The sequence below is a fragment of the Durio zibethinus genome, chromosome 2, assembly GCF_047325235.1.
Source record: "Durio zibethinus cultivar Kanyao isolate XHJ-2024 chromosome 2, ASM4732523v1, whole genome shotgun sequence".
Taxonomy (NCBI): Eukaryota; Viridiplantae; Streptophyta; class Magnoliopsida; order Malvales; family Malvaceae; genus Durio; species Durio zibethinus.
The window spans coordinates 5935897-5957989 of record NC_143163.1 but is presented as its reverse complement, the minus strand read 5'-3'; the positions used below and the strand labels follow the sequence as shown (position 1 = coordinate 5957989).

Here is a 22093-nt window from a genome sequence, read left to right as displayed (position 1 = left end):
CCTGTAACTTTCTTTCGCGTGATTAGGCTCTATCTTGTCGGAACTATAAAATATAATATTATAATTAATTAATTATAATTTAAAATTATATAAAATATATCAAAATTTTATATAAAATTTACGCTTATAAAAAATAAATCTCTATATAATTTTAATTTATAATTAAATAATTATAATATTATAATAAAAAAATGATACGTGAAATATTTTCCCGATAATTTTTCCAACCGACAAATTTGTGGAGAGTTCCGTGCTTACCTGAAAAACCTTTGAATTTGATACTTTTATCAAATGTCTTAGTATGTAAATTCAGGTGGATGGATTTGCAGCTTATCTACAGCAGATCATATATTTACACCCCACAAGCATTACAATTACGTCTTTCCATTTGCACTAACCTGCGATTTCATGTAATGTTGCCCTGAATTTTGATACTTCAATGGTGACAATTCATTGCTTTGGATTTTAAAAATGATATCAACATTCAACTCCAGGGATATTACCATTCGTCTTCCTGATGCAAGGAAACTACATGCAAGTTCGAAGTACGATCATTACTGAACACTTTCGTAAATTTTTGGGTAATTACTTGAACATCTAGGAATCAAAATGCAGCTACAACAAGTTTAAAGAATAAAAGATAGTTGGGCACACTTTTGTTTTAGTTTTTAGTAAAACAAATTTCAGCTTCTTATACAGAGCCTCATAAACTGTAAATTAGTTATAGCAATCCTCCTCGGTGATGGTGTTGTATCAAAAGCTATTCGAAACAACGGATCATGCGCTTGAAGGCATTTGTTAACCTCTCAATTGTTGGGAAAATAGCATTGCGATTGGAGGTGAGAATGATTTGATACCACAATGCTGATGACAAAGATATGGCACCAGTCTGCTGCTAAGGACATCCATTGCACCAAGAGAAGCTAGAGAACCAGAAATACGTGTGGCATGGTCAAAAGAACTCATGATTTTGCATCTTGGGGCTTCCCAGTGGTTAGGTTTCTCAACTTTCTGTCATGGTTTAGCACGGCACCGAGACCCTCAACAACCGAGATAATCTTCAAGAGAAGGCCACAGCAAAGGGAAAAACAAATCAATCATCAGATTAATTTCGAATTTCTTTTGACTAAGCAAGTCTTCATATCTTCAAAATGATATGTTGAAACATGAATAATCTGTTTAATAGATTGAAAGCACCTCAAATCCATAATTCAAGCACAAATTTCTGTTTAGATTGAGCAACTATCAATTAACGAGGATATGAATTAATTTATGCTGTTTTCCCAACATTGACTGCTTTGGCAAAAGATAAAGCCATGAGCAATTAGTCTCATCCAATTGAATAGAACACAATTTAAACCATAAACTTGTGTAAAGGTCAGGAGGTATTCAAACATGAACAAAGTTGAACATGTTCATATAGCACATTTTAGTTGAACTTTGGAAATAAAAATGATCATACATTCGTCCCCCCTCCTGGCCTAGTTGCCAAGAAGACCTTAAAAGAGACATGAGGGCTCGGTTTTGAGTCACCCCCTCCCCAAGAAAATGATCATACGTTTCATCCAAAAAACCGACGCTGTATTTGACAAACTTTATCTTGGGTTAATAGCCTATATGAAATTGGGTCTAAAAGATGGCTCAAACTCTACCAGTCTTAAAACAGTTAAAACTAATTAAAACAATCATTAATCCTAAAACAGTTAAAATTAATTAAAACCATAATTAATTCTTCATTAAATTCATAAATAAAGTCATAAGCGTTAAAATTAATTGAAAGCATCATTAATTCTTAAAATAGTTAAAACTAATTAAAATCACAATTAATTTTTTGTTAAATTCATAAATAAAATAATAAACGCTCTCACTGTAATTTAGCATTCAAACCTTCCGTTCCCACAAATTGATCCCGAAAAGTGAAGAAAGGACAAGTATAAATATAAAAGAAATAAGCTTTTGCATAAATACCCAAGAGCGTGACCATCATTCTTATGAGATTTTCTTTGCAATTCAAGAACCAAATTGGCAAAATTTTGGTTATACATAACATTTAACAACTGCCCAGTTGATCAAAGTGGGCAATTAATTCCTAAATGCCAGCGACCCAAAACTTAAAAGAGCAACATGTTGCTGTCTTGGCATTTCCGTTTGGCAGTCACGATCTAACCATCTTAAGCCTGACGTGCAGGTTGGCTTGTGCAGCTCCAAATGTGCAGTTTTCTTTCCTAAGCACTGCAAAATCTAATGATTCCATGTTTTCTACTTTTAAGCTTGATGTTCCGAATAATATCAGAGCCTATAATATGGAGGATGGCGTACCGATGAATCATGTTTTTAGTGGAAACCCAGTGGAGAGATTGGACCTCTTCCTTATGGCAGCTCCTGGAAATTTTAAAAATGGCTTAGATGTTGCAGTCTTGGAAACTGGTAGGAATGTTAGCTGCTTAGTGACGGATATGTTCTTGACATTTGCTGCAGATATAGCTAACGATATGCAGGTTCCTTGGATCCCTCTTTGTGTTTCGATCCCACACAATCTCTCAGCCCATATTTACACTGATCTCATTCGCAGGTTTTTCGATCATGTTGGTGGTGACGAAAATGGTGCAAATTTCCAACACCAAACTTTGGAAGTTATTCCAGGGTTATCTGGAATGTACGTTACAGATTTATCTGATGAAATATTGCCTAGACATTCAAGAGAAACATTCTTTTCTTACATGTTGAGTAGAATTGTGTGTGTTTTGCCTCGAGCTACTGCCATTGTCATGAATTTTTGCCAAGAACTTTATCCTACCCCACTCCTAGATGATCTCAAGTCCATGTTCCCAAATTTGCTCAATGTTGGTTTCCTAACGCAGGAACTACCCCCGCCTCCATTACCACCATCAGATTCAGACGCGACAGGGTGTTTATCATGGTTAGACAAGCAAAGTTCGAAGTCTGTTGTGTATATTAGCTTTGGAACCGCGGCAAACCCACCAGTTGACGAGTTGATAGCATTGGCAGAGGCAGTTGAAGAGAGTCAAATTCCATTTCTCTGGTCTCTCAACGACAATCATAAGCACCATTTACCGAATGGGTTTCTTCAAAGGACAAGCAAGTTCGGGAAAATCGTTTCGTGGGCACCCCAAACTCATGTCTTGGGACATGCTTCGACAGGCGTGTTTGTAACACATTGTGGAGCAAATTCGGTGTTTGAAAGCGTTGCAAATGGAGTGCCAATGATCTGCAGACCAATGTTTGGGGATCATTGGACGATCAGACGTCTGGTGGAGGAAATATGGGAAATTGGTGTCAGAGTTGAGAGGCTTATATTCACAAAGAGTGGAGTACTCAAGAGCTTGGAGCTAATTTTGGGACATGAACAAGGGAGGAAAATGAGAGAAAGGATTAGAGCACTAAGAGAGCTTGTCTTGAAAGCTGCAGAACCAAGTGGAAGTGCTTCACAAGACTTCAAAACTTTAGTAGAAACAATCTTAAATTCTTAATACTGTAATCTAATACTGGTAAGTACTACATTAGAATGCTTTTCTTATTTGATTAAAAAATAGTGTGAATTTATATTTAATGGTTATAATTAGTGGTTACAAATTTAAAATAAGAAAAAGGTTTATATGAAATTATTATTTTTAATCATTTAAAAATAATTATTTATTATATATCACATGATATAATTAAATAATATATATCTATTTTAATAAATAAATAATTTTTTTCATAAATATGACGTGAAATAATAATTTTATCTAATTTTTTCTTTAAGGTTTTGTGGAATACATCAAAAGAGTTTAACCCAAACCATATTTGGTAAACTAAGTATAAGATTACTCTTTTCTTCACAAGAATAAATCACAACACTAAACATAGAATGGAAAATTGGGCAATCTGCCCGTGCCTAGGAAACTTATCTCCGTACCAACCAACATATGTTTTTTTTTTATTCCTACGAGGAATCTGTAGCGTACCTTAGCGCGTATATGTGTACCGTACTCGCCGACCATCAATCAAACATAAAACCGTGGCTGCCACGCGTGGTGACAACTCTCCTCATTAAGCGACTAAGAAAGCTTGAAAGCCAGTTTCCAGCTCCAGCATCATAAAGCCGTTAAAGCGACTCAAATTGACTTTTCATTGGAACACAGTTCTGCTTTTGTTTCCATCCTCTTTCCCAGTCTTTGCTTACTGCCGGAGGTTTTCTCAGGTTCACCACCACCATTTAAGCCAGTTTCCGAAGATAAACTAATCAAAAGGGTTTGAATTCAAGATGGGTTTCATGGCTTTTGCCAAGTTTGCATTGATATGCTTTGATGCTCTTGCATGGTATTTTTTTTTTTCCTTTTATTGACGTACAGGACGGTTGGTGAAGGAGTGAAAATTGTCTTCTTTTTTTTTTCTTTTGCATTTTATTGCTCTCAGGAAGTTGATCTATTAGCTAGATCTCCTCTATTTTCTTTTCTAAGTGCCTTTTTTTTTTTGTTTAACTGTTTTCATTTATGTGATGAGATCATGGTTTTCATTCATTTTCGTCCATTGTTTGCAGGCCTGCCTTTGCTTTGGGCTATCCTCTGTAAGTCTCTCTTATCATGTTTTATAATATTGATATGTAGGAATTTGCTGTTTGTTTTTCTACTTCCATTGGTATAACTTTACTCTTTTGTTTTGACATTTCATATTGATGATATATGTTATAGCTTTATGATTAGATTCAATATCATTTAAAATAACATTTCTTTGCTCTTAACAGGTGTGCTTCCATTCAGGCAATTGAGGCTAATTCGAACTCTGACACCAAGAAATTGGTTACCTACTGGGTCATCTTCTCACTCATCTCCCTGTTTGAATATGCTTTCATGGTGATGCTTCAATGGTAATCTTCCCTGCTCAGCAATGCATGGAGTTCTGTTTGGTGTTCCTAAAGTTTTCTGTTAAAAGAGTAACTTTATTTGGATTTTGACCATCGTTTTCCCTAGCAACAAATGTTGGGTTTCCAGTTTGGTTTTCCTTTTATTGACTTATATGCTATCCTAAATGCTGATTCCCAGGCTACCATTCTGGCCATATATGAAGCTGACGATCGTCTGCTGGTTGATGATACCCCACTTCGATGGTGCCTTTTATGTCTATAACAACTTTGTTCACCCATGTCTCTATATAGACGTGCAAACTATCATTAACTGGTTCAAGAAGCAGCAGGAATTATTTTTGAAAGACAATATTCTTGCCGAGGCAGATAAATATGTGAAGGTGCATGGACCTGAAGCTTTGGAGAAACTTATTGCTAGCGAGGTATGCTATGGATATATATATATATATATGTGTGTGTGTGTGTGTGTGTGTGTGTGTGTGTGTGTGGTAGACAATTTTCTCTGAAAAATACTGCATTCTCAGGAAAAACCTTTGTTGGTCTTTGAAATATCTTTCTAGACAATAGAAGAAAAGGAGGTAACATTAATGATTATTGAATACAAGGTTGTGATGGGGTAAAATATAACATAATTTATTAGTCTTCTATATGATCCAATCTTTCTGTTTCATTATGTAGCCAAAGGGCGCAGAGCCTGGCATATTGCAGAAAGACAAAAAAGATGTACAAGTAACAGAGAAAAGGGAAACAGAGAAAAGGGAAGTTGGTCCGGAGAACCTGGTAAAATTTCATACTCATTTTTCTTTGGAATTTCATCCTAACATTCTAGCCTTTCTCGAGGGAAAGAAAAATCTTTATGCTCTGAAACGAAACTAAGAATATGGATGAGAATTAGGCTTTTTATGTATTGTCTCATTTCTTATTTCCTTCTAGAAACTCTTGATTTTGAGTTTTATGCCTTTCCTACAATAGATCAGAACACATAAAAGAATAGTCATAGCTTCTGATCACTTTCTTAATTACTCGTGCAGATTCTGGAAACAGCGCCCAATGCTGCTCAGACAGTGAACAATACGATCACACTTCCGGAAATCAAGGGAGCAGTAGGTTTTGATCCTCCTGAGATAACTACAGATAAGCAAGTTCAGAAGGAGTGGACCTGTGCTATGTGTCAAGTAACAACCTCAAGTGAGAAAACCTTGAATAGCCATCTCCAAGGAAGACGACACAGGGATGTTCGTGCGGAGCTAATGAAGGCAAAGAACCAGCCTTCCAAAGGCAAAGAATTTGCTTCAGTGGTTAGGGATAAGGGGCCTTCCAGCAGTAGTACTCAGGCAAGCCAAAAGACGCAGCAACCTTCCAAGGGCCAAGTATCTGCTTCTTCAATTGGTAAGAACTCTGATCTTCCTTGCAATAATATATCCCCCTCCAGCAAAGCAGTGAATCCTAAAACAATATGGCTGGAAATCCATCAAAGCAAATCTAATCTGCCAAAAAAGGAACCAATTAATTTGTTACCAAACAATATGGCAGGAAATCAACTAAAACCCAGTGAGAAGGTAAACGGCCAGCAACAGGGTGGGAAGAAACTAGCTGGCATCAAAATTCCTCAGTTTCGTTGCACCATATGTAACGTAAACTGTAGTCGTTCAGAGGACTTGAACTGTCACCTTTGGGGAAAGAAGCACTTGGTCCGGATTCAAGAACTGAATAGTCTTGTTGGACGAGGTGAGCTTGCTTGAGTTACCAGGGTTGTTTGTGTAATGGATCTTGAAATCTTTCAGATGTAAAGGTTAAGAGACTATAAACATGATGTCTCTATCTAAAGAGTTTTCTTTATCCCAGGGCTTTCTTTAGTTTTCAGCATTTAATGTAGAAATTTATCATAAATAGATCACAATGCACTATATATTCTTACATTTCATAAGATTTGATGTTCTTCAGCATTTTTAATGAATATCAAAGAGCAAAGGATGGTTTACCACTGTTGCTACATTGAAATTACTGGGTCGTGAAAGTTTAAGGATGGTTTCTGACTTTCCTTGTTACTTCCATCTAATGGATTTGATCCATCACAGTTTTGTGAATGATAAAACAAATTATGTTAAAAATCGTAAAATGATTCGTGAGAGGTCTGCTTTTGCGATTTAGACATGTATGATGATGATGACGTTAGAATGTGCGATGAATTTCCAGTTATTCCATGTGAAGGACGTCAGCTGTTTGCTTGCTACGATACGTTCAGTGCGAAATGATGCCACTTCTAGAAAAGAGAACCCTCTTTCAGGGACGTTGGAAATGTAATCAAGCTCAGCGTAGAGGTAGAGCGATTCGCATTTGAAGCTCCAGTCAAGTGTTTTGGCATCATTCTTTGCCACATAGCTACAATGCTATGAATCAAACCTTTCTTATCGAGTAATTTGGGTTCCCGGCTGGCGTTGAGACTTCCGGTGAAGTATCAATGGCAAACCAATTAAAACACAATACGATGCAAAACAGACAATCCAGGTAAAGAAGCTTAAAGTCCCTGATACTGAATTTATTAGTAAGGCTATGCTCTTGGAGTGTCAAATACCATTCAGTTTTTCCAGAAGAGTAGGCCACTTCTCAGCGAAACTACTATTGCTCAGAAGAAATTTTGACTTCAACACTAAAAAATTAACATGTAAACGATCTGTTTTCCCCCGTAGAATTCAAAACATTTTTCAGATTGTCCCCTTTAACCCCCCCTCCCCCCCCAAATTACTTGGCAGTTGGCAGTGAACTCGAATTACGTGGAATCAGTTGAAAGATACAAAGAAAGATTTACATCACGGCAGAGTACATATTAATCCTGAAAGAACAACAATCCCACAGCGTGACTACAACTTCTGCGATGTTGGCATTGCTAGTGAAAATCCACTGCCACTTGGTAAATCCTTCCATTGTTGAGTCACTGTTTTAATCTGGGTGTAAAAATTAACTCCAGCCTTGCCTGCAATTGAGGACAAGTTTCCAACTCAGAAAGTCAATAGAGAAATGGGGGGATATTAGCGCATGGCAAGTTGAAGAACCATGTTAGTGATGATGCATATATTACCGTAAAAATTAAGATCACCAGCGAAAGATGCCTTGGAGCCAGTAAATGAGAAAAAGGGCAGGGGAACTGGTATAGGAACATTGATGCCAACCTAAAAATATGCAAATCATGTTACAGATTTGAACTTTTACAGCAACAAAGAAATGATCTTGCAGTTAATCCTATCATATTGTAGAAGAGGTACTTATAAGGGTTATGCAATTGCAGCTCTGAGCAATTCTCCATATATCCTACTACTATATTTCATCCACGGTTTTACCTGCCCAGCCTCGACCTCTGTCTGGAATTTCCTCGCGGCTGCACCGGATGTAGTGAATACAGAAGCACCATTTCCATATCTTAAACAGAGCACAATTCACAAGTAAAACAAATGTAGATATGTAATTTAGGTGGAGCAAGAAAGGCTCTGATTCAGGATGTACTTGTTTCTATTAACAATGTTTATAGCCTCTTCCAAGCTGTCAGCCTGAACATTGGGTGTGAAAAGAAGAGCAGTTAACAGTCAGCAATGCTAATCAATCAAAAGTTTGATTAGCTTAGAAAACTCACCTTCATGCAAATGAGAACTGGACCAAAGATTTCCTCCTGCACCAGCCAAAATAGAGTAGTCAGGTATCTTCTATGAGGTTCAAGAGTCACTTTACCCACTGGCTCCTGGTATTTTCCGGATTACAGTCTAAATGATGTATTACAAGTCATAAACAAAAATTAATACCTTATAGCACTCCATGTCAGCTGTGACACCAGATAAAATTGTGGGACCAATAAAATTGCCTTGCTCATATCCTGGAACCTACTCATAGATAGTTAATAACAGGTTTTTGTTGAAAGCTTGAAAATCTAGTTAATAACAGGGAAAAAAAGACCCAAGCAACAAGGACCATACTAAGCCACTTCAGAAAGACATCAATAAACCAGCCAGGAAAGAGAGGATGGAGGAGGGACCTTAGGTGCACCAGCAACATCATTTGGATTGTAATAATAATTCATTCTTTATGGATCATATTATATGCTGTAAGTTTCCTTAAATCTTGACTGCCAATAGGCCCAAGACAAACCATTTTTAAGTGGTTGCAAAATATCAATGATTTTATGCTCTTTCACAAGATTGTCCAACCTTGAAGATGGAATACTACATGATGCCACAAAAGAATAGTTGTCCAAAAAATGAATATGGTAGAACATTAAATACCAGTATATTTCTCCCATCAAGCAGTAGTTTGGCACCACTCTCAACCCCAGATTGGATTAATCTGCTTATTCGTTCCTTAGCCTGTGAATGCAGAAGAATTCCAATGAAAAATAACAACATTGAGGATCCAAACAGATTGGAAGAATGAATCAAAAGCATTAAAAAGGCCATTATAAATTATAGAAAATAAGGTCATTAGCCCCCTTCCCCCAGGATGGGAGGCTAAAACCTTTTTGCTGGCAGGCCCAGCTCCAAGTCCCATTACACAACCTTGTGATTGACCTGATACCTTGATAAGGGTAGGCCAAGGATAAATAATAGATTTTACCCTGTCCTCCCAGAGAATGAACGAGTTTCAAATTGTAAAAGAAGAAAAAAAAGAAACTAGGAATGATTTCTACTATCCTTATCATGAGAATCCGTAGCATGCTAGCAGTAAGTCTGTAAAAGTTGGATAATATTTTAAACATGTATTACCTGTTTGCTAATCACTGGACCAAGGTCTGCATCAGGTTCTGTTCCAGCATTCACTTTAAGAGCTTTGGCATGTTCTACCAGTTTATTCTCCCTGGAAAAGGTCAAAAGTGATATCTCCTAATCATAGATTCACAACATAAAAATATTATAAGAAGAGGAAAAGCACAATACCATGATTCTGAATCACCAACAAAGACTATGGTGCTAAGTGCCATGCACCTTTGTCCAGCAGCACCAAAACCAGCAGCAACTAAAGCTTTTAAAGTAGCATCCTCGTTTGCATCAGGCATGACAATGCCATGATTTTTGGCGCCCATGTTGGACTGAGAAGAATGGTGAATCAGGAAGGAAATTTAGTTCAACTTTAGAAGTCATAGAAGTTGTTAAGCATCCAACCTATTACCAATTGGCAAGGTGGAGAGGCCCAACCTGAATATAAGGCATAGCAAACTGTAAACTTAACTGATGTGAGATAAGACAGCTTAACAGAAGTAATCTTATCACTAAGAGATAACTTGCGTATGACTAACAAAAGTCAATGAACTGCACTTACCTGCACACGTTTTCCTTTAGCAGAAGCTCTTCCATATATATGCATGCCAGCCTTTAAAAAATACAAATAAAACATCAAGTAAGAATATAACCAGCATACAGAACTGTTTTACAAAACATCAATGATCCTTTCATGAATTACAATAAGAAGTTTAGGATAGAAACTAGAACTTATAACCAGTGATATCACGACAGAAATAGCAATGGCAATTTTCCCACAAAATATAACATAAAATTAGGCAAAGGACATGATAAAATAGTTCACATCTAGATAAAAATTAGGGAATCATCAGAGGGAGACAGATAAAAATTAACAGGCCATATTCCAATATTTCTTTTCTTGAAAAAAAAAATGACATGGGGAAGACATTAAAAAATGTGAACTGAGAGATGGTCTGTATTGGCCAAGAAATGGAAGCAGATAAAATGAAAATCAGGTTTTCATATTTGGCACTGTTTTGGCGAAAGAAACATTGGCACTTGACAAATTTGTTAATATCAGGTTACCACCACTGATATTAACAGCAAGAACTGAGATATTAATCAAGTGAACCATATTTAGATCTCAAATGATTATGAAAGCTGAGAAGTGAGAACGCATAGATAGCCATCTATGTGCTTTGGATACAAAAGGCGTACCGATGGAGAATGGAGATATGCTAGGCATACTTACAGTATTGGAACCAACAAATGATATAGCTCTGATATCGTCATCATCACAAATAGCATTTACAATGACCTGCCACAACAAAATATATCAGGATATATATATATATATATATATATATATTCACTGAGAACATCATAAGTTTATGTCATTCATACAACCAGTAAACATGAAGGAAAATATGATTTTTTGCCTAAGGACGGTATTGCAAACAGTTAATTTTAAGAAAAATCACTAATTGATTTTCTAAGTGACAATTAACAAACAAGTATGCAAATAGGTGGATTTATTAGAAAGGGAGAAACATCATAAAATCATGTTGCTGAAGAACATACATTGGTGCCATGAACAATATTTAAGACACCATGAGGCAAACCGGCTTCCATTGCTAACTCTGCCAGCATCATAGATGCCCCTGGAAAAGTATAAAAATAAAGTTCTAAAGGAGAAGAATGGTAACCAAACTTTCTTTTTTCCCTGCAACTGAAAAAAATAAGGTAGTAAACACTAGCAATTATAAGGAAAAATTAAACTATAATGTACCATCCATGCAGGATGTGGCACATCAACATTCAAATAAAATCTATAAACACCGGCCAAGGTAAAACAACATATAGCAACCTTTGTCCTGTAAGAATTAACACATCCAAGCACAATTAGGAAAAGAATGTCCCGGATTATACCTCATAAGAATTTGAAGTTTGCACTCACCAGGATCCTTTTCCGATGGCTTTAAAATAAAGGTATTACCACAAGTAACTGCAACAGGGAACATCTGCAATATGATAGGAGGGCAAACATGTACATTAAGAAATAGATAAAAGCTAATTGAGAAAACTCATCTTAACCATCAAGACCTTACTACAATTAGCAGAGGATAACATACAATTACTATGCTGTGAAAATTGAAACTCATAAGGGTAAAAAGAAGACTTACCCATTAGGGAATCATTGCTGGAAAGTTGAAGGGACAAATCCCTGCACAAACGCCAAGTGGCTCTCTAACACTATATGTATCAATTCCACTAGATACATTGGGCACATACTCTCCCATTTGCAGGATTGCCATTCCACAAGAATGTTCCACCACCTCTATATGAAAAAGTCCACAAAATAAAAAAGGGAAAAAATTTTCAATCATTGCCATTTTCAAGGTCTAGTATTCTCTGCAATCAACTCAAACAATACATTGAATGATATAGATACCAACCAAGCCCCCGAAAGACATCTCCAAGAGCATCCTTCAATGTCTTGCCCTGTTCAGTTGTAATATTCTTGGCGAGTTTATCCTAAGAAAAACATAGATTAAATAGATTCATTAGCTAAAAGGCTCTAAATAACAAAATTATTACACAAATAAAAACCTGAATTAAGTCTCATCCTTACCGTGTCCTTGCGGATAAGCTCTTGGAGTTTGAACATGATACGCTGACGAGTTGTAATTGGGGTATTGCGCCAGGATGGGAAAGCTTGCTTTGCTGCAGCAACTGCAGCTTTAAACTCTTCATTTGTAGTTAAAGGAACTTACGAAACAATTTCTTGGGTTGCCTTTTTTCCAAATAACATAAATTACCAATTAATCCCATAAACATTTAAAATTCCAGTATATTTACACATGAAGATGTTGAGAGACTCACAGGGTTTATAACATCAATGGTTGATGTTGATTTTGAATCAACAAAAGCACCTCCAATAAGATTAGGAACCCTCTGTATAAAACAACAATCAATACATAAAAAGACACGATAACTACCACCCCAAAAGTCTTTTCTTGATTATGATTGAAGAAAGAAAAAGAGAAGCCTTACCGGAGGATTACGCTGATTAAAAGAGGGTTCAGTCGCAGTAGAGAAACGAGAGTTGGCAGAACCCAAAACCCGAGGCCTTAAAGCCCTTAAATTCTTCACTGCAACAAATGAAACAGCGAAATAATCAAAATTAAACAAACGAATCAAAAAACCCTTGTTTTTCTTTTTTTGTTCAATTGGTTTTGTTTTCAACTATTTCCTTACCTCTTTGAAGGGAAAATCGCATCAACATTTTCTTTTCCTTTTGTGGAAGGAGATGACTGAACTCTGATTACGTTGTATTGGAGCAGACTGCAGTGATTCTTATATAAAATTAATAATCAGAAGTAGCTCTGGCAAAAATTGATAACATGGGTTGATTTTCTGGTACGTTAAAATAATTACGAGAGTGAAAGCAATAGTTTCTCCACATGGTTGACTGCTTGTTTCAGTATCATCAGTTCCATACAGCCAAGAGAACAACTAAAAGATTTTCGCCTTCTAGTATCTTATGTTTGAGGAAAATAGACAAAAATGATAAAATATTATGGGGAAAAGGATCAAAACGTGGATTTTGGGTTCGAGGATGAGATGTGATAAGATTATTTATTTATTATATATATATTTTTTGATTATTTACAAGGACGGCAATTGATTGAGTCGAAATGAGTTTTTACTCGTTTCGAATTTAATTTAATTTTATAATTATAAAATTTATATTTATATTTGGTTCAAATTTTTTTTTTATTTTTTTATATTCGAAATCGATATTATATAAATTATATTTAATTTGATTTAATTTAAAATTAATAAAATATTTTTTTTAAAATATAAAATATTATTTTTTAAATATAAATATATAAATAAATAATTAAAAAATAATTTTTTATATAATATCAAAGTTAAATTTATCTAAAATTTGAATTCAACTCGATCTAAATTTTCACTTAATAATATTCATTTAACCCGATCGAAATTTTATTTCAAAAAAAAAAAAATTGATTTTATAAGGTGAGGTCGGATTGGAATCTGTCAGTTTCAGATTGAACTGTCAACCTTAGTCATTCAATGAGGGAAAGGAAAAGTTGAGATTCAAACCCAATATTGATATTTTTTTTAAGATTATTTTGATCGTTAAATCAAACAGTTAAAAATTATTATATTAATTATTAAAAAGTAACTTATTCGAAGGAATCTTATTCTGCGCGTCGCTTACTTGCCGTAACCAAATAATGTGAGTTTAATCTTATGTTCCAACTTTTTTTTCTTTTAATTTTTAAAGACATGCCTACAATTAAAAAAAAATGTATCTTTTAATATTTGCTAACTTTTTGGGTCTTAACTCTTAACGGACGTCTCTCAAATCTCAATCAATTGGATCTTCGCTTCATGAACATGACTCTGGGCCGTTTGTTGTCCAAAGCCTTCAACAAACAAATATCATAGATCAGAGATGGAAAGAAAACGAAGGGTATAAAAGCGTCAACAAGGTCAGCAAAATGCCCGCAAGCCGTGAAGAAGATGACGGCCTCCAATAAATATTAAATATGAGAAACAAACAACTAAATTCAACCAAAATATGGGTTTTGGTGCATCTAAATTTGGCTAATTTTCTTTCGATAAACTCAGGTTTGTACAACTATTCATCTATGGTAATTGATAGTATTAAGCAAAACGTGACAACTCAATTTCCATTACATTATGATTAATACAAAAAATTGCCAGCTTATTTTTTTTATTTAACCAGAATTAGAGAAAAGATGAGGGCAAAGGTTAAAATCATATGTTATTAGTCAATTATGTAGTATGAATAAACTAGGAATTTGGCATCACTGCCTGCTTCCTTCCATTGTTGAGTTACTGTTTTAATCTGGGTGTAGAATTCAACTCCTGCCTTGCCTGAGGTTCACATGATAAACCATTAGTTTATAAACTTCACCCGCAAAGGATGGCTTGAGCTGGTAAAAGAAGAAAAGGGCAGTTGGACTGAGAAGGGAACATTGATGCCAACCTGAGTCGAAAAACCCACTAAAAAATCAACAAATTTTCATAAAAAGACCCCCAGGAAATAAAGAGTATGATAATGACTTCACTGCATCGGTGTTATCTGTAAATACAAACTCCATGAGGATAACTCCATTAATCAATATGATGAAAGGAATGAGCAATAAACTAGCCGCAGATTGCTTTCTAGAATGAAATTATTAAGTACAAGTCCATGTATATTTATACAAATATATATATGTACTAAACCAAAAAATCTGAAATAATAGAAACTGTTGGTATTGGCATATCCCATTTTTTAAAGAAAACCGAAACATTATCGGATATGGTATTAACAACTTTGGGTATAACTCCCATTCTTTCACACATCAGTGTGACGAGGGTGATTGTTCAAGAACATAACAGAAATGAAACATTTCCAGATATCAAAGTATGAAAGCATAATCAATCCAAGTAGAGAGAACAAATCTTCCTACGAGTAAAGAAAATGTTGTAATTGCTAAATAGTCAGATGGCTTAATGAAATGAATATAAAGGCAGAAGGGAGATAATAAACTTAAGTATGAAATAATTGTTGAAAGACACTGTAACCATGTTGTTAACGCATGGAACCAGCAATGTATATAACAGGCAGACATCCTCAATTTACCAATACATGACTGCAGCACAAATATGAAGTAAAGAATTCACTAACAAATGACATGACGGATTATGAACCAATATTAACTCGGTTGCTAATATTTCCACCATGGTTCTAGTGGAAAGGTTGTAGAAATTAGGAAAGATTGTTATAGTTGCCATGTAGGGCCGGAACTCATCCGTCCAACAAAAAAAGTCCCTCATAGAACTACTCTGAATGTGCCCTTTGCATTTCAAATAACAATAAATCACAAACTTAGAAACAATTTATCCTAGTTTCCTTTTCTTCTAACTGGAATATTAGGTAGCTATCTATAGTCTGCATATCTGTATGATCTATGGCTGCCTATAAATAGAGAAATTTCAAATTAAAAGATGGTGGAAATAACTGTATTTATATCTTTTCTTAAAGTATGTGATTTCCTAAAGAAAACTCACCATATTAGACCTCGAACATGTGTAAGTGTAGAAGAGGAGTCCAGACAAATTTTGCTCATAATATCATGCTCATAGCAGAATGTAAGTCTTTCTTGGTGAATAAGTCATTGTACATTGCTCAGAAATGGAACTATAGCAGCTAACATCTTCCGCAATCCCAAGAAGACACATCACTAATATTTAATTTTGCATCGACATTAAAATGGTCATAGTGAAAATGCTTCAACCATCAATGATGTAGTGTGTACTAAATTCCTTATAATGCTCAAAATGTGACAATGAATTAGAGAAAAAATGCAATATGGCACACTATATGGATCCTTTCTTTGGCAAATCCTTTGTTAAATGCTCCCTCAATAAATGCATTTATAGATCTACATTAGCGGACATGAAGCTACATTTTGTATGGGAACAAATAATCTAAGAAAATCAAATTTTGGAGAAGAAACAAATTAAAGAACAGATATTAGCTCTGCTGTAACGTTTTAATCACTCTCCAAACATGAAAAGATAAGCACCTAACTGTAGTAAACTTACCCTAAAGCCTAAAGTGAAATATAATCAACAACTTACAATACCACAGTTTCAGTTTCAGTTTCAGTAGAGCTAACTAATTCATTCTGCATACCATCTTCCTGAGTAGCATGAGAAAAGCTGATGCCTGCATCCAGTTCAAATTGGTCTAATTCATCATCCCTCATATAAAGCTTCAACTTCTGTGTGCACCACTGCAGTTGATCTTCCAATAAACTCCTCTCTGACTCATGTTTCATTACAATCCATTGCAATGATTCAATAACTTGTTGATCATATTCCTGCTTCTGCTCTGCCATTCGCTTGTACCGATTAGCTTCAATTTCCATTGAACTCTTCTCGCTTTGAAGGCGCAAAATCATGGCCATTGCTTCATCAGCCGCTGATGCAGCTGCTATTCTCTCCTTCTCAAGCTCTTGACAAGCAGCTTTTGTTCTTCTCTTTTCAATTTTAACCAAATTCCTCAATGCCGTTACGTCAAATTCTTTATCTTCAGGACAGCATTCGTTTTCTTTTTCATCACTATCCTCTTCTACAGCATATTTTGCTTTACCATTAATATCTCCATTGACAAGTTCTTTGCAATTGTCTACAAGTTTCAATGAAACCGACCGACAAGCCCTAATCTTTGGATCATAAACTTCATCCAGGTCATGTTTTGAACAAATCCCAGCTCTCAAATCATTCGATTTCCCTCCAACATCACATAAAAATTGCATTATACCCTTATTAGTCAAACCAATTTGCCAAAACTTTAACCCCATACCAATCATCAGAAACAGACCCAAGACATTAAAAACATATGAGAAACGACCAAACACCAAAAACCCACATCCAAAAACTTCCTTTCCTGGACTCAAAAGCTTCAAGAATGAAACAAAGTCCATCATGAAAGCCCCCAAGAAAACCTCAAAAACCCGCTTGTGCAACTCGAGAACAGAACAGACAATCAACAACAAAACAAACTGAACCAGAATCTGCATGTGGGTCCAATAGCTTCGTTCCACTCTTATTATCTATATCTCTTAATAAAATCTTGAAAGGCTCAAAAACTTGTAACATAAGCAAGAAACAGGCATTCAGATTTCACCAAGTTTTTTTTTTTCTTTTTCTTTCATTCGTTTAGAATTCATAACAATGGAAAACAGAGTGTTGATATTTGGTTATCACTGACCTTCTACAAGAGAGAAGACCCATCGGGCATAATTACTTGTTAAAGAAAAATATCAGATGGGAATTGCTCAAGGAGAGAGATTGGTTGCATTTGTTTTACAGTGTTACAGAAAAAGATCAGATGGGGATTGTTCATGGAGAGAGGTGGCAGTTATTTTACAGTATCCGTGATCAGTGTGGGTTTTTATTGGGATACGAGAAGACAAGAGGCGAAGAAAACGAGGGGCGTTGGAGTTTTGATTACGATAATATTCGCTTATTCAAAGGAGTCGGCCAAATTTTGATGGTGGATGAGAATCTAGGGCAATAAATATCTCTACCATACGGACCGATTTCAATGCATTTTCTTAGACAATAAAAAAAACAATGGCATCTCATAATTACTTTTATGAATATTATAATTATAAAAAGATATAGTCCTAATTAAATATTATATTTATATAATTAATTAAATAATTAATATATTATAATCAAATTATATTTATTTAATAATTAATTAATAAATTATAATTTAATTAGATAATCAAATTTATACCTAATGAAACTTAAATTAAGATTTTATGATTATAAGATTTTTTTTATCATTAAACCAAAACATAATTGGCATGAATAGTATAATTTTATTTAGTCAATATCTTTTAATTGCATATCATCGGTGAGGTTTGAAAGGTGTTCATTTTATAATTGAATAATATTACCACATTTGTTTAAAAAAATGATTTAAGGTTCAAAATCTTTTTTTTTTCATCTTTTAAATTTCACTTCTTTCATCCAAAAATTTTAATTTGGATCTGTCAAGGGGTGTTTATGAATTATGAGCACTGATTTAGACCGTATACTAATTTCATAAATTTTTAAAAATAATGCATTAATATATTTTTTATTTAAATAAAAAGCATATCACTTGTAATAATTATACTATAATTAATCAATCAAATTTTAGAATAATATAAGATCTATCAAAATATTATGTGAAGTTCATTGTTATATGTGGTGAACATTCACATAATTACTGATTGTGATTGAATAATTTTAATATTATAATAAAAAAATTATAATTTAAATACTCACGTTTAAATATATCACTTTAAACAATGTTATTGGACACTGATTATTTTCCTTTGAATTTAACCAAAATAAATTGTCAAAAAAATTTCAAAATTTTCTCCGCCCAAATTCCAAAATACAGTTTTTTTTATTTTCAATAAAAATGTATATCAATCCAACATATATATATATATATATATATTTTGTTTCAAGGGGGTTAGAGCCCTATAACAGGAGGAGAGGGGGGAGGCTGGGGCCGAACCAAGACGCTGAAGATTATATTAATCCAACATATATGCTGGTTGTTACTAGCTGCTTTAGTGAGATAAATTAGAAATAACATGTATATCTATATCTACATACAATGGTGTATAAATATATATAATTTTTTTTATAAAAAAAATTTGAGAGTAAATAAATTATTAAATCTTTCAGATCAGAGTAAAATATGATGTATCTAATAACTTAAGATAGATGATTGTAGGTCGTGCATTCGAGATACCTGACAACTAAAAATAAGTGGTTGTAAATCGTGTATTCGAGATGACTTCAATAAATGGCTACCAGCATGAGTTGAATCCAAATTTTTTTTCATTGAAAAAGATAAATTTTAATTGATTGAATCAATCACTTGTTGATATATATATATATAATTTTAAACCATTAAAAATATTAAAAATATGAAATTAATTAGTACTTATCTTTTTCTCCCTTTTAAGTATATCTTTTAATGGCTATAAGACACACCGAACGCCTCAATTACAATTTACAAAGGCCTATACTGTACAATTATAGGGGGTTATACCCTTTGGTTTACGCACATAAAAAAAAGTCTGATCTATGTTTAGGTAGCACAATCGGTCCACATGCAAATAAAATATTTAATAAAAAAACTCACGTCTCATGCGTGATGTAGTTTAGTATTTGATTTTAAGTGTTATTTCTTTTTTTCTTTCAAAAAATTAAAGAAATTGTTATAATCCACTTTATATAATGTGACATGAAGAGATAGGAAGATTGGATGGTTTTTACTCATGACCTTTTTTCCACCTACATAAAATTAGTTAAAATTTAAGATTTATTTTAATTAATTTATATAATTATTTTTACGAGATATTTAAATTTAAAATTCAATACTCACAAATTCTTTTGTTTTATCAGCAAAATATTTAGTGTCATGGTAAAATGAAAAGAATTCTTTTCAAGCGGGATCCGAAACTATATCATAGAGTATAAATTAGACATATTTTGTTGATTTCGAGTTTCGACCGGATTAGTTCGTGTCCTTGACACTGGAAAGCATGGACCAACCGACGTAAGAATAGTAAGAAATTAAACCGTGCTGCCCAAGGCCTTGAAGTCAACTCGTATCATAAGATTCTTTAATTAATTTATATAATTATTTTTAAAATATATTTAAATTTAAAATTCAATACTCACAATTTTTTTTGTTTTATCAGCAAAATATTTAGTGTAATGAATATGGTAAAATGAAATTCTTTTCAGGCTGGATCCGAAACTATATCATAGAATATAATTAAATATATTTTGTTGGTTTCGAGTTTCGACCGGATTAATTCGTGCCCTTGAAACTTGAAAGCATGGACCAACCGACGTAAGAATAGTAAGAAATTAAACCGTGCTGCCCAAGGTCTTCAAGTCAACTCATATCATGAGATTCTTCCTTTTTCGTCTTGTATATTTTTAATGGTTGACAGATTTGAAAACTTGGATGCTACGTTAATGGATGTAAAATTTAAGCTCTTTCTCGGAGCTTGAACTTCAAAGTTCAAACTTCTCTTGTACACAAATCTACTCCCATGGCTCCAAAAGTGAAAACGAAGAACAAGAAAAAGCAAGCTCCGCCCACTGTCACATGGCCAGATCTTCCACAAAAACTTGTCGACATAATCGCGAAGGAGCCAGCACTGATGCAGAATATAAGTTATGGAGGGCTGACCAAGTTATGCAGAGCATCAACAAGCAAATGCAATCATAATAATTCACCACCATGTCTTCAACTGTTTGATGAGATGAATGCCAACAATGACGAAAGTTACGTTGAGCCTAATCTAAATGCTTCGTTTTACCGAAGGTGGTTCTGGTTTTGGTATCATTCAAGGTGGGCGAGACCACCAGTCCGAAGCCATTGGAAGCATTATGTTGGTTACTCAAATGATGCTATAGTGGCTAAAGGAGCCACATTTTCATACTCTGGATCTTCAGACCGTATTTATCTTTGGTATCCGGTTAAAGGATATTCCAATTCTCCACTCCCAGAATGGGATGAAAGAATTCCTTTAATGCGTGTGGTGACATCAAATTTATCCATTAAGAATTGTACAGCCATGGTCTTGACAGGAATTAGTCGTCCAGCGTTTGTGTTCTATCGACTAGGCGGAGAAGGAAAAAGGGAATGGGTGAAGCAAGATTGCACATTGACTGAACCACATTGTTCGATGAAATCAGAAGGGAAGCATTTGATGACATTTACTAATGCTATTGGGTTTAATGGAAGCTTCTATGTATTGAGTTTGCAGGGAACACTTGCAGTGATAGATGCCACAGAATCTCATCCTAGAATCACAGCCTTGAGTTCGAAAAGGGCTGTTCCTTCTGTGTTGCCAAAGCATTTCAGAGAGTATTTGCTTGAATCTGAGGGGAATATCTTATTGGTTTTCCTCATCTCTAGAAAATCAATCAAACTTGTGGATGATGTAGAAGTATTCCAGCTTAATAAAGCAAAACTTTCATGGGCCAAGATGGCGAGCCTTGGGGATAGAGCCTTGTTCTTGGGGACTAATTGTTGTATGTCAGTCACTGCAAGCAGAGTAGGATGTAGAAGTAACTGTGTCTATTTTACCTGCCACATAGCTGATGATGGTTGGTCGGTATTTGACATGGAAAAGGGCTGCATTTCACCTGGTTGGAGTGGTGCTACCCAGTAAAAAATTTTCAGTGGGATCATAACATAAAGTCCGATTATGTATATTTTCGTTATTTTATAATTAAATAAATTTTTAGGATAAATCTAAAAGTATTATATAGATAACAAATATTAAATATATTATCTCATTATTTAAATAAAAATTATTACAATAAAATATTCTTGTGCTTACCTTCGATTTTTAAAACAAAAAAGTAACACGTGTTTAGATATTACAGTAAATGATAGTTTTGAATGAGTAGAAATTAAAAAGATGTAAAACATAGAAATATATATTAAAATGATATGAAAAAAAATATTTTAAAATTTGTCCCATATTACATTTTAAAAGCTTAATAGTGTATGATCATATTTATATTTATATTAATATTAATTTTTTAAAAGATTTTTTTACCTATATATTGCTCATTATCACCATAAAAATAGTTAAAAATTTTACTTATTTGACCCTTCATGTTAAATTATCTTTAGATTTTATGGGGTCAAATAAGAAAATTACAATAAAATTACTACTAATGAATATAAGCACCATTTTTCTAGAGTTTTTTTTCAGAGAATTTTTTAGAGTTGAGTGGGGTCCGTTGATCCACTCCAATCAAAAAAACACTTATATGAAATGTTTTAGGTAAAGTTTATAAAATTTATTCTTAAAAATGATTTAATAAAAATTTTAATATAGATGCATAGATT

At 34.1% G+C, this 22093-nt stretch overlaps 4 protein-coding genes and 1 pseudogene across 14 annotated transcripts; 2 read left to right on the top strand and 3 right to left on the bottom strand.

Annotated features, from left to right (window-relative positions):
• The first annotated feature begins 1857 nt into the window (after nucleotides 1-1857).
• LOC111308337 (anthocyanidin 3-O-glucosyltransferase 7 pseudogene) lies at nucleotides 1858-3491 on the top strand (annotated as a pseudogene).
• Nucleotides 3492-4097: 606 nt separating this feature from the next.
• LOC111309065 (uncharacterized) lies at nucleotides 4098-6794 on the top strand. 3 transcript variants are annotated; one of them, XM_022907889.2, is made up of 7 exons: nucleotides 4111-4323; nucleotides 4544-4570; nucleotides 4748-4870; nucleotides 5046-5289; nucleotides 5546-5647; nucleotides 5899-6256; nucleotides 6401-6794. In XM_022907889.2, the coding sequence occupies exons 1-7, from the start codon at nucleotides 4268-4270 to the stop codon at nucleotides 6607-6609; spliced, it is 1119 nt and encodes a 372-aa protein (XP_022763624.2). In that variant the 5' UTR covers nucleotides 4111-4267; the 3' UTR covers nucleotides 6610-6794. The 3 variants fall into 3 exon arrangements, with proteins under 3 accessions (XP_089604085.1, XP_089604081.1, XP_022763624.2); XM_089747955.1 differs by having other exon boundaries at nucleotides 4103-4323; nucleotides 5899-6794; XM_089747959.1 differs by lacking the exon at nucleotides 5546-5647 and having other exon boundaries at nucleotides 4098-4323; nucleotides 5899-6794.
• Nucleotides 6795-7376: 582 nt separating this feature from the next.
• LOC111309064 (methylmalonate-semialdehyde dehydrogenase [acylating], mitochondrial-like) lies at nucleotides 7377-12363 on the bottom strand. 7 transcript variants are annotated; one of them, XM_089747921.1, is made up of 16 exons: nucleotides 12221-12363; nucleotides 12023-12123; nucleotides 11772-11926; nucleotides 11518-11609; nucleotides 11170-11317; nucleotides 10841-10906; nucleotides 10169-10219; nucleotides 9787-9938; nucleotides 9616-9706; nucleotides 9139-9219; nucleotides 8662-8739; nucleotides 8496-8531; nucleotides 8369-8412; nucleotides 8206-8284; nucleotides 7947-8037; nucleotides 7377-7841 (listed from the first exon to the last, which is right to left on the bottom strand). In XM_089747921.1, the coding sequence occupies exons 4-16, from the start codon at nucleotides 11607-11609 to the stop codon at nucleotides 7729-7731; spliced, it is 1122 nt and encodes a 373-aa protein (XP_089604047.1). In that variant the 5' UTR covers nucleotides 11772-11926; nucleotides 12023-12123; nucleotides 12221-12363; the 3' UTR covers nucleotides 7377-7728. The 7 variants fall into 7 exon arrangements, with proteins under 7 accessions (XP_089604047.1, XP_089604057.1, XP_089604045.1 ...); XM_089747931.1 differs by having other exon boundaries at nucleotides 11170-11249; nucleotides 11378-11609; nucleotides 12045-12123; XM_089747919.1 differs by having other exon boundaries at nucleotides 12045-12123.
• On the bottom strand, nucleotides 11775-12874 carry LOC149519934 (methylmalonate-semialdehyde dehydrogenase [acylating], mitochondrial-like). The gene is made up of 6 exons (XM_089751728.1): nucleotides 12847-12874; nucleotides 12643-12740; nucleotides 12468-12543; nucleotides 12221-12336; nucleotides 12045-12123; nucleotides 11775-11926 (listed from the first exon to the last, which is right to left on the bottom strand). The coding sequence occupies exons 1-6, from the start codon at nucleotides 12872-12874 to the stop codon at nucleotides 11775-11777; spliced, it is 549 nt and encodes a 182-aa protein (XP_089607854.1).
• Nucleotides 12875-13965: 1091 nt separating this feature from the next.
• LOC111309063 (protein FLOURY 1-like) lies at nucleotides 13966-17703 on the bottom strand. 3 transcript variants are annotated; one of them, XM_089747914.1, is made up of 2 exons: nucleotides 16331-17701; nucleotides 13966-14045 (listed from the first exon to the last, which is right to left on the bottom strand). In XM_089747914.1, the coding sequence occupies exons 1-2, from the start codon at nucleotides 17217-17219 to the stop codon at nucleotides 13981-13983; spliced, it is 954 nt and encodes a 317-aa protein (XP_089604040.1). In that variant the 5' UTR covers nucleotides 17220-17701; the 3' UTR covers nucleotides 13966-13980. The 3 variants fall into 3 exon arrangements, with proteins under 3 accessions (XP_089604040.1, XP_022763622.2, XP_089604035.1); XM_022907887.2 differs by lacking the exon at nucleotides 13966-14045 and adding an exon at nucleotides 14288-14632 and having other exon boundaries at nucleotides 16331-17703; XM_089747909.1 differs by lacking the exon at nucleotides 13966-14045 and adding an exon at nucleotides 14631-14728.
• Nucleotides 17704-22093: the final 4390 nt, after the last annotated feature.